The following is a 13,573-nucleotide window of genomic DNA, read 5'->3' as shown; positions in this document are numbered from 1 at the left end:
TACAAATTGAGAATTACATACAACCTGGGGAGAGAATATTCTGTCCATACCAGACACCTGGGATAGCAGGTTCAGGGAATCCACCTGCCAGGCAACCCAGATCAGGGCCAGAAGGACCACAGGGGCCCCAGCACCAGAGAGCGGGGGAGTGCTGGCCCACCCACAGAACACCGCCCCGCTGTGCCAGGGGGCCCCATCCACCAGAGAGCCCCCTGGCCCCAGACGAGCAGCCCACCACCAACCCGGAGTTCTGAGTATCCTCCCGCCCCAACCCCAGGCACAGACCAAGAAAGACCCGCCCTACGCTCCAGGTGACCACCACAAGTCCAGTAGAGAGCAGGGGCCACGGCCCCCCCCTGTCAAAGAGGAGGGTTCCCAAGAGAAGTGGGGGTGCCCCACGAGCGTGGCAAACATGGGCTCCCCCACATGTTGGCGTGTTTAGTGTGGTGGGGTAATAAAAGGGGTACTTAGGGCACTTTGAGGATGTCCCCTATTTGCTGACAGGGCCGTATAAGCCCCCCCCCCCCCCCGCACCACAGGGCTCTCAGCACACGTAAACAAACAACCACTGACTGTAACGGGAACTGGAGCGACGGAGAGTGACGTCACCCATAGAAAGTGGTTCACTTCCGGCTCCAACCAGATGAAGTGCGATGTCATCCTGTCATCCTCCACACGCGGAGGGATCTCCGTCACATCTGGCTGGTACCCGGCGCCGCCAGAAGGGGGCAGCAGCGCGCGGAGCAGCTCGCGATCAGGCCGGAACACTGCCGGGTAGAGAGCGCAGAAAGATGGCAGCCGCGGCGGTGGCTGAGTTTCAGAGAGCGCAGTCTCTCCTCGGAACGGACCGGAACGCTTCCATCGATATTTTACATTCTATAGGTAAGTTTTGATAGAGCGGCCTGGCTCGAGGAAGAAATGATGGCGGAGCGGAGACGCGGAGGGATCCTTCGTGACGCTGTTTGCTAGCTAGCTGACGGACGTCCGTCCCGGTTCCCTTCCCGGTTTGTGGCTGTGAGTCAGCAGCAGCTCACCGGACAGCAGCCTGCCGGTTAGCTCGTTACTTAGCTGGAACTTTGGCGCCAGCTCGGACTCAACTGTTGATCTGATGTCCGTCAGTGACATCGGCCGGCAGGCCTTCAAAAAGCCATAACCTCTGTTATTAGCGGTTATTCTGATCACAACCCGATGATGACGTCACCGACTCCTTTCCTCTGATTGGCTTTGCGTTCGCTTGGTTCAGTCAAGAAATGAGTTTTTAACTATAATAATAACTAAGGAGCAGCATTTCTAGAAGAAAGAGCAGGGTTGAATGCTATATTTCTGGATGAAAACGAGACTTTAAGAGTAATAATTGGTCAAAAAATCATTAAATTAAAGAAAGATGGTCAAAGTTGACCATAAACAAAAGTGAAAACACTAACAAAAAAGATATGTTTGTGAAAAATGCCAGAGCCGTATCGAACCAGCGAGCTTCTGCTCCAAGGATTCCCCATGTATTTAATGGAGGCAGAAATCCTGGAATATCTGGAAAAGTTCAGGGATTTGAAGGAGCAAAGCTGGAAAAAGCTGAAAGAGCTGAACATTTGAATAGTTGAACGGTTAAAGAAGAAAGAGAAGCAGGAAAACAGGATTGGTTGAAGGCTTTCTAGCATTCTCCAATTAGGGATGGGTATCGTTAAGGTTTTAACGGTACTACTACTCTTATCGATACTTTTTGTGAACGAAAAATAAATAAATAAATAAATAACAAATTAAGAACATAAAATATTTTATTTCCTCATTATGCAACAACACTGTTTTTTTAACAAACAAATTTACTTTATACATGAGAATGTTCCAGACAGGATATTCATTTTAATTATTTAATCTAATTATTTTTATTCTTTATGAGTGTGATGTTTCCTTTGATCTTTTGTCCATTTTCCACAACCTTGAATAGACTTTTCTGTCTGTCAAACACCAGAGTTAAGATGAATGAGACGATGGAAACAAATTCACTTTGATGCAGACTCCTTTCTATTTATTTATTTTTGTTTAAATCCAGTAAACCAAATAAATTATATTAATTTTACGAATGACAACTATCATTAGTCGTTAATTATTATTAAGTATTAGGAAGCAGCTGATAGTTTGTCACGGGTCTGGAATCATAAGCGGTGAATCTAAGCCCCGCCTCTCTACCTGTTTGTTTTGTGTAGAACACGCTGTAGCGGCGTGTTCTACACAATCAGCGGAACATACGGTCATCGTAGCAGCAAGGTGACAGGATGGTAGGGGCTCCTTGATGCAAACTTCATTAATTTTACGCAGAAACGGGTGTTCTTAGTCTAAGGCGCTCACGTGTCCCCTACGAGATCGCCACTGACTGTGTGTGCGCTGCCTTGTCTTGTGTGTGTGCGCGCGCGGCGCGTGCTGTCTTAACAACAGCCCCGCCCCCCGTGCACACAAATAGACAGACAGAGCTCTCCGCTTCAACGAGAATACCGAAATTAATATCATCATTAATTAACGGAAAGTTGACTGACTTGGTGAGTTAAATATGGGACACAAAAAAAGAAAAAGTAACTTCTCCAGTACCGCTAGCAGAACCGTTCAGGTCAGATCTTAACGATACTGCGGTCTTGAAGAATGTGGCCCCGGGGCTGGTTCAATACCGGGGGACGGTACCCATCCCTATCTCCAATAATACTAATATTCAGCTCCTTGTGGTGCGGTGTGGGAAACACTCGGTCATGGAGTCCACCCTGAACTGCTGCTTGTGTTTCAGTGAAGCGGGACATCCAGGACACGGATGAGGAGGCGGTCCGTGTCAAAGAGCAGAGCATCCTGGAGCTTGGGGGGCTGCTGGCCAAGACGGGGCAAGCCGCAGGTACCCAGAACATGATGGCACCGGTACCGCAGTGGTCCCTGACCTTCTTTAGGCCGCGGGCCGCTTTCATGAAGTGGCAGTCTGATTGTTTTATTTGAATTGCTGTTTCTGTTAAGTTTTGAGGATGAAGGTTATCTTTGTCCTCTTTACCTGTGCACTAACTTTATGGAGGAACCTTTAAAAGGTGTTCTAGATTTTCCCCTAAACGGTTGAAGTGGAAGCTAAAGAAATCAGACGCCAACTTCAGCCCCGTCTGACCTTTAAGGAGCGACGGATCAATACTAAAAAAAAACGTCAGTGAAAGTAGTATTTTCTACATACGTAATTCTACCATTGGAAAAACTTGATTAGCAGCATCCTTGTAACATCAGACAGCCAGTAGCTGAATATTCTGCATTATTATTATGGTTTGTGGGAACAACTGTCATGATAAATTCCTATTGTGAGTTATCAACCTTCTCGACAGCTAACAATCGGTATAAAAACCCCTTATACCATGGTCCAGGTGAATACTCGATTCTGATTGGCTGCTGTGTGTGCATTGAAAAGTGATATACCACAGGATAACCATACGGTGAAAAAAGAAGTTCCGGTCACCTAGCTTAAATGTTTTGTATCACTGCACCGGCTTCTTTGAAACAACATTTGTCTTCATCATTTGGACAAAAACAAGCGGTAAGAGGAGAACTTTCTCTCTGAACTGATGCTTTATTCAACCCATCGGGGCGATCAGCATATTTATATTGCTTTATATCGCAGAGTCTTGACTGCAGCGGTGGTGCGGCGCGACGTGGACTATTTGATGTGCCGTAAAACATAGTCCGCTTTTTGTGACAAAAGTGACAAATTGTAAAAAAAACAAGAATTAAGGACTAAAAAACGGGTTACTATTTATTTCTTTTGTAAGTGACCATGGTATAATCAGGTTAAAAGCCTTCCAAGTGTGCATGGAAGCCTGAACTGCGTCGGACGGTTCAGGCTTCCACGGCGTGCGTTAAAAAGTGATGATGATTCATTTTTGGGTAATAATTATCAAACTAATAAAAATGGATTTTATTTCCTCATTCATTATTTGTAATATCACAGGGAACTTTCATGCATTCAAACCAAATGGGAACAGTCATCCTGTAATTAGTGTACCGCTGAATCAAGCACCATTAGCTGTCCTCATCATTCTGCTGGTTCTGTAGGTTCATGTTAGGGGGGGCCACACCTGGAAAAAGCAGCTGTTGGAGCTCATAGACTCTGACTGGGCTTCAGTGACCCGTATAGTTTTGTCTGAGTGTCGGCATAGATCCAGGAGAAACCCACCCTGTACAGCTTCAGTGAACAGTCATGCTGCTGCTGGTGGAGGGCAGAGGTGAACCGTTAGGAAAAGAGTACGACGCCACCTCGACGCTGTGGTTGACGGTTAACCACAGCAGTGCTGGGGTTCTCCTTCGTGGTGTCGGACCGTTATCCGTGGCGTCCGTCCTGCTTCACTGAACAGTCTGTTTTTGGGATGTGCTTCAGCCACTTTCAGGGTCGGGGCCTGTGGGGTCGCTGCGCACTAACCCCTGACCAATGTGGGAACGCTGGCCTTCTGGATTCATATGCCACGATTTTCTTACAGAGTTGGGGGGTCTGCTGAAGTATGTGCGCCCCTTCCTCAACTCCATCTCCAAGGCCAAGGCCGCCCGGCTGGTCCGCTCCCTGCTGGACTTGTTCCTGGACATGGAAGCTGCCACGGGCCAAGAAGTGGAGCTCTGCCTAGAATGCATCGACTGGGCCAAGGCTGAGAAGAGGACTTTCCTCAGACAGGCTCTAGAGGTGACACTTTGGCTTCATTACAAAGCAGTAAATATTTCATGGCCTAACCTGCATGTTATGTATTTGGCTCCAAATGAACACCTTTCAAACTCAGAGTAGCTCAGCGCTTCTCAAATAGTGGGGCGGGCCACGCGGTGCCAGGGGGGGCGGTTTTAGGCACAGGTAATACGGGCAATTGTTCTGGGGGGCGGCGGTGACAGCGGCTCAGTGCTTGGAGGAAAACCTGGTCCTCTGTTGGTTTCCTGTTATCTGTTCTATCAGAGTTTGTAACAGCCTAAAGGCCCGTACACACCGGGACGAATTTTTGGTTTGACGCGCCGCGTCAAAAACTATTCGACCAATGAGAACGGCGCTTTTGCACACGTGTCTGGAGCTTCTGAAGTTACAGTAAAACACAACTTGGGGGCGCTCAAACACAAAACTGCCTTGCTGAGCACACATACCAGCGAAGAAGATAGACGCCAAGTAGCGTCTACACTGCCGCGAAGAAATAATGACGGACATTCTAAAATATCCCCCAAAACGCTCCTGATACATTTTCAGCTCTTGTACCAGTCGATAAAACTCCCCATGTTCTTCTCTTCTTGTAACCATGGGATGTACCCAAAATCGGCGTCTTTTCCGGCGTCTTTCATCATCAACAGAACTATAATTTCTTCATCGCTGGAACTGGAGCTGCAGCTGCTGCTGCTTGAAATATTCATGTTTTTTTTGTATTATTCTGACTAGCACGTAAATACTTGCTCTCTTCTTCTGAGTGAAAAGCGACTTTAAGAAGCGTAAAGTTGCGCAGCGCCACCTTGTGTACAGGAGTATTTCTGTTTACATTAAGCGCCATCTAATGTCAGGGAATGAAATTGCATGTTCGCTCGGCTCATCGTCAGCGAAAATCGCCTGGGTGTGAACACAAAAGACGTGTTGAAAGACGCTGGCGAATATTCGTCCCGGTGTGTACGGGCCTTGAAACTGAACTACCGTCCCTGCAGCTGCTGCCGTGTCCTGTCACACGCGTGTGCGAGGAGGAGAGGGGAGGGGTCATGGGCTCAGGCTGCAGGTGGAACACAGAGAGCAGCCGGGATTCTCGTGCCTTTAAATTCCTCAGCTCATGCTAATAATGTCATTCTTTATGAACTATTGTAGACATTTTGATGTCTTTATTTTCCATAAATGTCTTCTTTGTCTGCCTGTGGTTTAGTTGGTGTCAGTATTTGACATAAAGACAGCTGGTAAAGCAGGAAAACAGCTGCACTTTATGACATCATAATATAAACAATCCATCATTTAGAAATAAAATCAACACAATGTTTATTATCTGTGTCTTCAGACTAAAAACCATAAATATATTTGTGTTGCTGTGTTACTGTTTCAGATCAATTTACATGTATTATTATTTATTTATTTTCTCCGCATCAAATGGTTCAGTTGGTGAGAATGTTTCTAGTTTACATAATGACTGACAGATTTGATTATTTCAGGCACTTTAAGCTTCTTTTCTGTTTTAGACTAGAACTGTTTCTGTGGCTAAATAAAGTTAATATTTAATTAGGTGGATTTATGTTGATTTTTTTTCTTTTGTTAACGTTAAAAGATACAATTTTAGGTATACTTACACAATTTTTATAGATACTAACCTATATATTGTCACCACACAAGTGTTTGTGTGTGGGACATTTTCTTTTTCCTGGGGGGGGGGGGGCGGGGGGGGCTGGCAAAAAGCCCTCCCTCCTTTTCCAAACGGGGAACAGAAAAAATGTTTGAGAACCACTTCAATCAGCTTCAGAACAGTCTTTGGGGGGGGGTTGTGTCTGTTGGGTAGGTTAAAGGTTAACTGGACCTACGGCTGCTTTAACCTCACATGTTTCTCAGTTTAAACTTTGATTGATTCCTGAACATCTCCATGTGACCTTCTAAGACGCTGCAGCCCAGAATCTTCCTGCTCTTTTTCCATCTTTTCCCAAAGATCCGTCGTTTTATTTATGCTGAAGTTTGACTTTATTTACTCTGGAAACTTTCAGGGAACTTTTAATGTCACCTGACAAACCAATGAGAAGCTGCTGATGCTGATACTGTTTCTTGGTGTTCTATTCACCTGTTTTTTACAGCAGAGTTTTTTTGTTGGTGACGTTCGGCTGGATCAGCTGCTGTGGCCCTTCAGCATTGGTAAAGAAACCATGTCGGTGGATCTGTGAGCACAGCTTTAGTGCTCAGGCCTGCAGAAAGTGAGCGCTGTAGGACAGAAACCACATTAGTAGTTAAAGGAAACCAGTGCTGCCTTGTAGAAACGCCGGTGGAAGTCAGTACTTTGCACTAAAACGTTTTTCTCTTCAGGGTTTGATGTTGACACTCAGGAGGCTCTTTTCCTGTACGTTAGGGTTGAAAAGCTCCCACAGACACTCATGCATTCACGTCTGCTCTCACCAGGCTCGCCTCGTCTCCCTGTACTTTGACACCAAGTCCTACCAGGAGGCCCTCCAGCTGGGTGAGCGGGAACCTTCTACTGGGATTGAATTGAATCCCCTTTGGCTCCTTTGTAGAGATCTGCTCAGTTGCATCAGAAATGCTTAGTGCTCCAGTCAGAATCCCAGTGAAGAGCTGGTTGGGTGTCTTTCCTCTCGTCCCCCCCTTCAGGCTCCCAGCTGCTACAGGAGCTGAAGAAGATGGACGACAAGGCCTTGCTGGTTGAGGTTCAGCTGCTGGAGAGTAAAACCTACCACGCTCTGAGTAACCTGCCCAAGGCCCGAGCTGCCCTCACCTCTGCCAGGACCACGGCCAATGCCATCTACTGCCCCCCCAAGCTACAAGCAGCCTTAGACATGCAGTCAGGTGCCCACTAGGCAGTGCAAACATCCCTGTTGGAGCGCCTTTCTGCTGACCTTGGCATGACCGTGATCTGCTGTGTTTTCAGGGATCATCCACGCAGCAGAGGAAAAGGACTGGAAGACTGCATACTCCTACTTCTTTGAGGCCTTTGAGGGCTACGACTCCATCGACAGCCCAAAAGCCATCACAGCTCTCAAATACATGCTGCTCTGCAAGATCATGCTCAACCTGTGAGTCCTCTATTCCCAGTGGGAGGAGAGCTGCCAGCTGTCAGACGCTCATCACAGGGCTCTGTCTTCTTTTATAGGCCAGATGAAGTCCAGTCTCTCATCAGTGGCAAGCTGGCTCTGCGCTACGCCGGCAGACAGGTATCCCTCCCAGGAGTTCCAGCTGACACTGTCCTTCCCTGCATGTCGAAGCGCACTGGGGTTCTACAGCTAGCCCACCTTTGAGTCCAGACCTGAATCCCCTGAGAGGGGGATGCTCTGAAGACCTGGCAACATTTCGTCTAGTTAAACCTCTCAGGGTGTGCTGGACGGGGTTCCTGTGGGGGTCTTTAAAAGTCTTTCAAGTCTTGTATTTTCTGAGCTCAGCCTTAAAAGTTCTGCGTGACACGTCTCCGTATCACATTTCATTTCAAAAATGTAATTTCTCAATCCCAAATATTTTGATCAAATACTGTGGCCACGTGTGTCGAAAGAAGCTTAACATGGAACAATGGGGGTGGAGGGTTAGATTCCTGTGCCAAGTCTGTGGCCCACTTCATGTACGTCAGAGGAAAAGAGCAAACGCCTTTGACCGCGTTCCTGAAGCCATCCAGCCAGTTGCTGCGCGCCTTAAGCTGCAGATGCTAGCAGCCGGCTGCGTCTGCGGCCCGTCTCGCCACGACCGCGGCTGGTCGATCTGCACGCGTGTTTTAGCTCCACGCTGAGAGCAGAGCTGTTACCAAGCAGCGGTCCTGCAGTGGAAACAAAGCCAGAAAACGGTCATGGATTGGAACATCTGGGATCCAAAGAAGTTGTTCCAGAAATGATCCGTCTGACAGGAAAGGACTTCCTTCCTCTTCCTCAGTACAGATGGAGTTAGGTCCAGAAGTTGGTTTTAACTTTTGATATGTCGAAGGTCCTAAACAGTCTGAAATTTAAGTTTGAAGGAACGAGTAGACGTCTGTTTGGAGACACGGTCAGATCCTGCATGAAGGGAGAAACCGGCAGAACAGTCAGTCCTCTAAACCAGGCCTGTCCAAAGCCGGGCCTGCCGGGCAGTTATTCCTCATCATGTTGGCTTGACGGCGCGTGACATCACGGTGCGTGACCTGACAGCGCCTGACCTGACGGCGCCTGACCTGACGGCGCCTGACCTGACGGCGCCTGACCTGACGGCGCCTGACCTGACGGCGCCTGACCTGACGGCGCCTGACCTGACGGCGCCTGACCTGACGGCGCCTGACCTGACGGCGCCTGACCTGACGGCGCGTTTCTGACACTATGGTTGGTTCTGGGTCAGGACAGAGCTCTGCGTTTCTCACTGAAAGCTTTCCCCACAGACTGAATCCCTCAAGTGCGTGGCTCAGGCCAGCAAGAAGCGCTCACTGGCCGACTTTGAAGAGGTGAGTGGAGTTCAGGCGTTTGTGCGCCGGAGTCTGCCTCCTGTGCTTAACTCCATGATGAAGATGTTTGTTTGCTGACGTCCCGCAGACACTGACGGAGTACAAAACGGAGCTGAGGGACGACACCATCATCAGCACCCATCTGACCAAGCTGTACGACAAGCTGCTGGAGCAGAACCTCATCCGGGTCATCGAACCCTTCTCCAGAGTGCAGGTCTCCCCTTTCTCCTCTTATTGTAGAGTTGAGGGAATAATCTGGAGGTTTCCCTCTGGAAGGGGGGCGGCAGCGGCGGCTAAACACGAGCAGCCTCAGGGCTCACTAGGATGTGAAGGTTCAGGACACGTCTGCTGTCTGCACATTGACATCATGTATGTGCACGATGGTTGAAGACTGACATGCAGAACCTGGAACGCCGTTTGCTATTCCTACATCCAGAAGATCCTTGATGGTGTCAGAAAGAAGCTCACACATTTGTTAGGACAGATGTGAGGACACTCTCTGACTTTAGGACGGCTGCTTCCTAGTGAGGCTTTGTGCATCACACAGACAGAGATGCTTGTGTTGTCAGTCCGTCCTCATGGTTCTGAGGACAGTTCTGGACGGCCTGGTTGTGGGTCAGAGCAGAGCTTTGCTTGTGTGCCTTGCACTGAATCCTGAATCCTGGTGTTTGCCCGATTGCAGATTGCTCACATCTCCTCCCTCATCCACCTACCTAAGGTAAGTTCAGGTCCCCAGCAGGACTGTCTGCTGCTGGGATGGGATCTTCTGATCCGACTGCATCTCCTCACAGGGCGACGTGGAACGGAAACTGTCTCAGATGATTCTGGATAAGAAGTTTCATGGTGCGTAGTCTTTACCATGCTCTCCCTGCCACTTCCTGTGGATGGCTGTCAGAAGTGTGAACTGTCCTCTGGCAGGTATTTTGGATCAAGGTGAAGGTGTGCTGATTGTCTTTGATGAACCCGCCGTGGACAAAACCTACGAGACAGCACTGGAAACTATTCAGAATATGAGCAAAGTGGTGGATTCGCTGTACAACAAAGCAAAGAAGCTCACATAAGGTCAGCAGATTTCTGTGTTTCAAGCATTTGAATGTGGTCTGAATCCACCTGCAGCCTTTCACTCCTGTAGCAGCTTTGGGCTGTCTCCTCTCCTATTGTCGGAGGTACATGTGATGCTTTGAACCGGTCATTTTGGAATATTTCATAGTCTAATTTTATATTTCTATGCCCTTCAAGGCATTTTTGTGAAATACGCTGCAAAAATAAAGCTGACTTCCTAGAACCAAATCTCTACAAAGCAAACATTTTGAAAGGATAAAAGCAGATTTGAACCATTGACTGTATATGAGAACTGGACTGAGCGACTCCGCCCCCTTGGGGTTCGTCTGTAGAGGCATAAACACCGTTCTTTTTTAAAATCTTCTTGATAATCATCTGTTTTTTACGTTTTATTTTAAATTATTCAAGTTCTAAACTGACCAATCAGATGCCTCAATAAAATTCTCTAATGTCACGCCCAACGTGTGAAACGCTGGACTGACCACGCCTACTTTCAATGCTAGGGGTGTGGCCTTCCATCCAGCTCACTCGTGATTGGTGAGAGTGGTCGCCATAGGAATAACTGGGATTATTTGGACCAATCACTGCATAGTGATGTCATCTGGCCCCAACATGGCGGCGTCTGTGTGGCTAAAAACAGCGACTGAATTGGCCTCATTTGGTTGGAGGGTTTCTGTGGTGACGTCACACTGACTCACTCAGGATTTTAGCCCCCCCTTTAGTCTAGAAGGGGCATCCCGATGGGGGGGGGGGGGGGGGGGGGGGGGGCCTTTACTGATCCGTGGCAGGTTTCCTTCCGGCTCTGTGCTACAGATCAATAAGGTTTGATCAGAATCTCTGCTTAGAGGTGTGTCCTGTTGATGGGCGTGGAAGTGGGCTGACCGCCCTATTGCCCCAAGAGAAAGTTCAATAAAGGTCATGGTTCTTCTGTTATCACTTATCGTTCTTTTTCACATACATGACATGTTTGGACATGTGTGTGACAAAAAACCCAACAGTGTCTGATAACAGAAGGACCTAAGGAGTCAGTGGAACAGAAACGTAGTCAGACCTCCGGGTTCTGACGGTCCCGTGTTTCTGTTTTCATGGGAACTTCAGTGTCTCCACATATTTTCAGACCACCACATGAACGATATTCATGATCTGCTCTCCAAATGACGCCGGTCCTCTCCGCAGAGCTGCAGAGACGTTGGCCGCCGTGAGCCTACCAGCAAACATCTGGGCTTCTTTTTCACAGAGAGGAATCGGACGTCCCGGCTGGAGGGACGCGGCGCCGTCTGTGGATCTGGCACCGCTGTGCGAGAGCAACGAGGAATGGAAACCCTTCAAGCCAAAACCACAGAAGAAGAAGCCAACAGGACCCCCTCCTCTAGCAACTACCCCCACCCTTGTTGCTCTCCTCCAGTGTGTTCAGGCGCCGGGCGCCGCCCCGTGGACGTCATGGCGCTGCACTCTGTGGGGAGATCTGGACACGCCTCTCTTTGTGCTGGACGTCAACAATCTGACCTGTAGAAACGTATCAAACACAAGCGGCAGAGAGACTCTGAGGCTGGAGGTTCCTGTTTGCAGCTGCAGACCTGAAACTGGCTTTTCTATGGCCCCCCATGCTGGACGCACTGGTGAGGCCCCCTGCTGACCCCCCCCCTGAACCACAGACTTCCTGTTAGTTTGGAAAGGCCACGCCTTCTTATCACCTGTGAGACGAGGGGAAAGCCCCACCCGTTGGCCGGTGTGTCCATGTTTCAGCGGCAGTTCACTGTAAAAAATCCACCTGTACACATGTGGGGGGGGACGCTTCAACGGCGCCAACACGGAAGGGGAGGGTGTCTGTGAATAAAAGAAATGAACTTCTGCTGGTGGTTGATTCTGATGACAAAAACTTCTGAACCTCCAAACTTCTTTTTGTTGACTCATTGGAATGAAAGAGAAAAGCTGACATGAAGGAGCAGATGAGCGATTCTCCATCACTGATACTGTGGAGCTGCAGCTCTTTTTTTTTTTTTTTTTCCTTTTTTAACTTGTCCTGTCCAACAGCTAGGCAAACAGATGAGAGCTGAGGGCCTCTTGTGTTGGACATATTTTATTTTAACAAGAGGGGTTATTCATCTTCAGACAAACCAAAGGTATGTCTGAATAAACCCCTTTTGTAATTGAGGCCAAAATTTATTAATTTCAATCATGTTTGAAAATCTTTGGTGTTGGACCGGACGGAAAAGGAAAGAAGGGAAGAAGAGAGAGGGACGTTAGAGAGAGGGGGGGGTAGGAGGGTGATAATAGGAGGGGAAGGGGGATAAGACCATGAAGCAGCATAGAGCAGACAGGTTTACTGGTTGTTTATCGTTACGGTACGGTTCAAATGTAGTACAAAAAGGGCGGGGCCTGTTTACACACACTCAAATATTATCAACACACCTGCTAGCCGCAAAAATGTCCACATGTCAACATGCACACAAAACAGATAGTGTTCACGAACGCATACCTATGCCTTTAAACCAACTAGTGTGAAATCTTTCATTCATTCAATCATGCAAACTATTAGTGCAAAGGTGAGCTAACACCTGTGCTCAGGTGAGTGTTTATGTTCTTCTAAAATGGATGGTGGAATGTGAAAAGAAGGAGGAGGAGCGCCCAGCCACCCCCACACCCATACCCCCGCCGCAGCAGCAGCGGCAGCCGGAATTCCCCCAACGCCACACGGGAACAGGCAGGGAACAACCGCCCCCCGGGCGACCAAGACCGCCACCCAGGCCAGGGCCAGCAGGACCGCCGCGAGGCCCCCAGAGCCAGAGAGCAGGGAGGCGCGGAGGGAAAGAGAGCGCCGCCCCAGGAAAGCAGCCCAACGCAGGGCCCCACCGGAGAGGGACGCCCACAGCCCCAGACGAGCACCCCACCACCACCCAGGAGTTCCGGGCATCCCCCCGCCCCGACCCCAGGTACGAGCCAGGACCCCCCAAGGGAGACCCGCTCCGCACTCCAGGCAGCCACCCACCCGGCCCACGGTTGGTCCAGGTAGGAGCAAGGCAGGGGCCCGCCGCCCCCGCCCAGGAGGGGGGAACCCCGGGGAAAAAAGGGCGGCCCACAAGGGATGTTATAAATATGGCCCGACCAGGCTCGGCCATGTTGGAAGTTTGGCGGGGCCCAGCGCCCAGGGGCAAGGACCAGGACCCACCCCCCAGGGACACGAACACCCCCGGCTCAGGTGTAATATGAACCCCCCCACCGTGCGGAGAGAGCACCGCCGGGCCCAGGGAGCCGGCACCCAAGGGACACGGCCGCCATCGCCAAGGGGCCCGCACCCCCCACCAGGGAAGGGGTAGGGGACAGATGGACCCAGGTCCCACCTTCCTTGTAAAATGTGTGTGCGTGTATGGGTGTTTGAGAGGGTGTTTGTGTGCATGTGT

General features: G+C 49.4%; 1 protein-coding gene across 3 annotated transcripts; it reads left to right on the top strand.

The window, feature by feature from the left end:
- Positions 1-624: 624 nt before the first annotated feature.
- On the top strand, positions 625-12,024 carry LOC101174330 (26S proteasome non-ATPase regulatory subunit 11A). Of its 3 annotated transcripts, none has more exons than XM_020701669.3 (13): positions 625-882; positions 2,771-2,872; positions 4,485-4,681; positions 7,103-7,160; positions 7,310-7,504; positions 7,587-7,731; positions 7,809-7,869; positions 9,048-9,110; positions 9,199-9,324; positions 9,793-9,828; positions 9,902-9,953; positions 10,029-10,172; positions 10,676-10,833. In XM_020701669.3, exons 1-12 carry the CDS (start codon positions 654-656, stop codon positions 10,169-10,171), a joined length of 1,407 nt encoding a protein of 468 aa, XP_020557328.2. In that variant the 5' UTR covers positions 625-653; the 3' UTR covers position 10,172; positions 10,676-10,833. The 3 variants fall into 3 exon arrangements, with proteins under 3 accessions (XP_020557328.2, XP_011471364.2, XP_004086469.2); XM_011473062.4 differs by lacking the exon at positions 10,676-10,833 and adding an exon at positions 11,349-12,024 and having other exon boundaries at positions 626-882; XM_004086421.5 differs by lacking the exon at positions 10,676-10,833 and adding an exon at positions 11,410-12,024 and having other exon boundaries at positions 627-882.
- The last annotated feature ends 1,549 nt before the right edge of the window (positions 12,025-13,573 follow it).

The sequence above is a fragment of the Oryzias latipes genome, chromosome 8 (genome assembly GCF_053564925.1).
Source record: "Oryzias latipes strain Hd-rR chromosome 8, Olatipes_Hd-rR_3.1".
Lineage (NCBI taxonomy): Eukaryota > Metazoa > Chordata > Actinopteri > Beloniformes > Adrianichthyidae > Oryzias > Oryzias latipes.
Note: the sequence above shows the minus strand (reverse complement) of the source record. Positions and strands in the feature narration are given on the sequence as shown.

Coding starts and splice junctions, on each gene's coding strand:
- LOC101174330 (XM_011473062.4), top strand. CDS start 654: ATGTCATCCTGTCATCCTCCACACGCGGAGGGATCTCCGTCACATCTG. Junction 883..2,770: donor CGATATTTTACATTCTATAG/GTAAGTTTTGAT, acceptor CTTGTGTTTCAG/TGAAGCGGGACATCCAGGAC. Junction 9,325..9,792: donor AACCCTTCTCCAGAGTGCAG/GTCTCCCCTTTC, acceptor GCCCGATTGCAG/ATTGCTCACATCTCCTCCCT.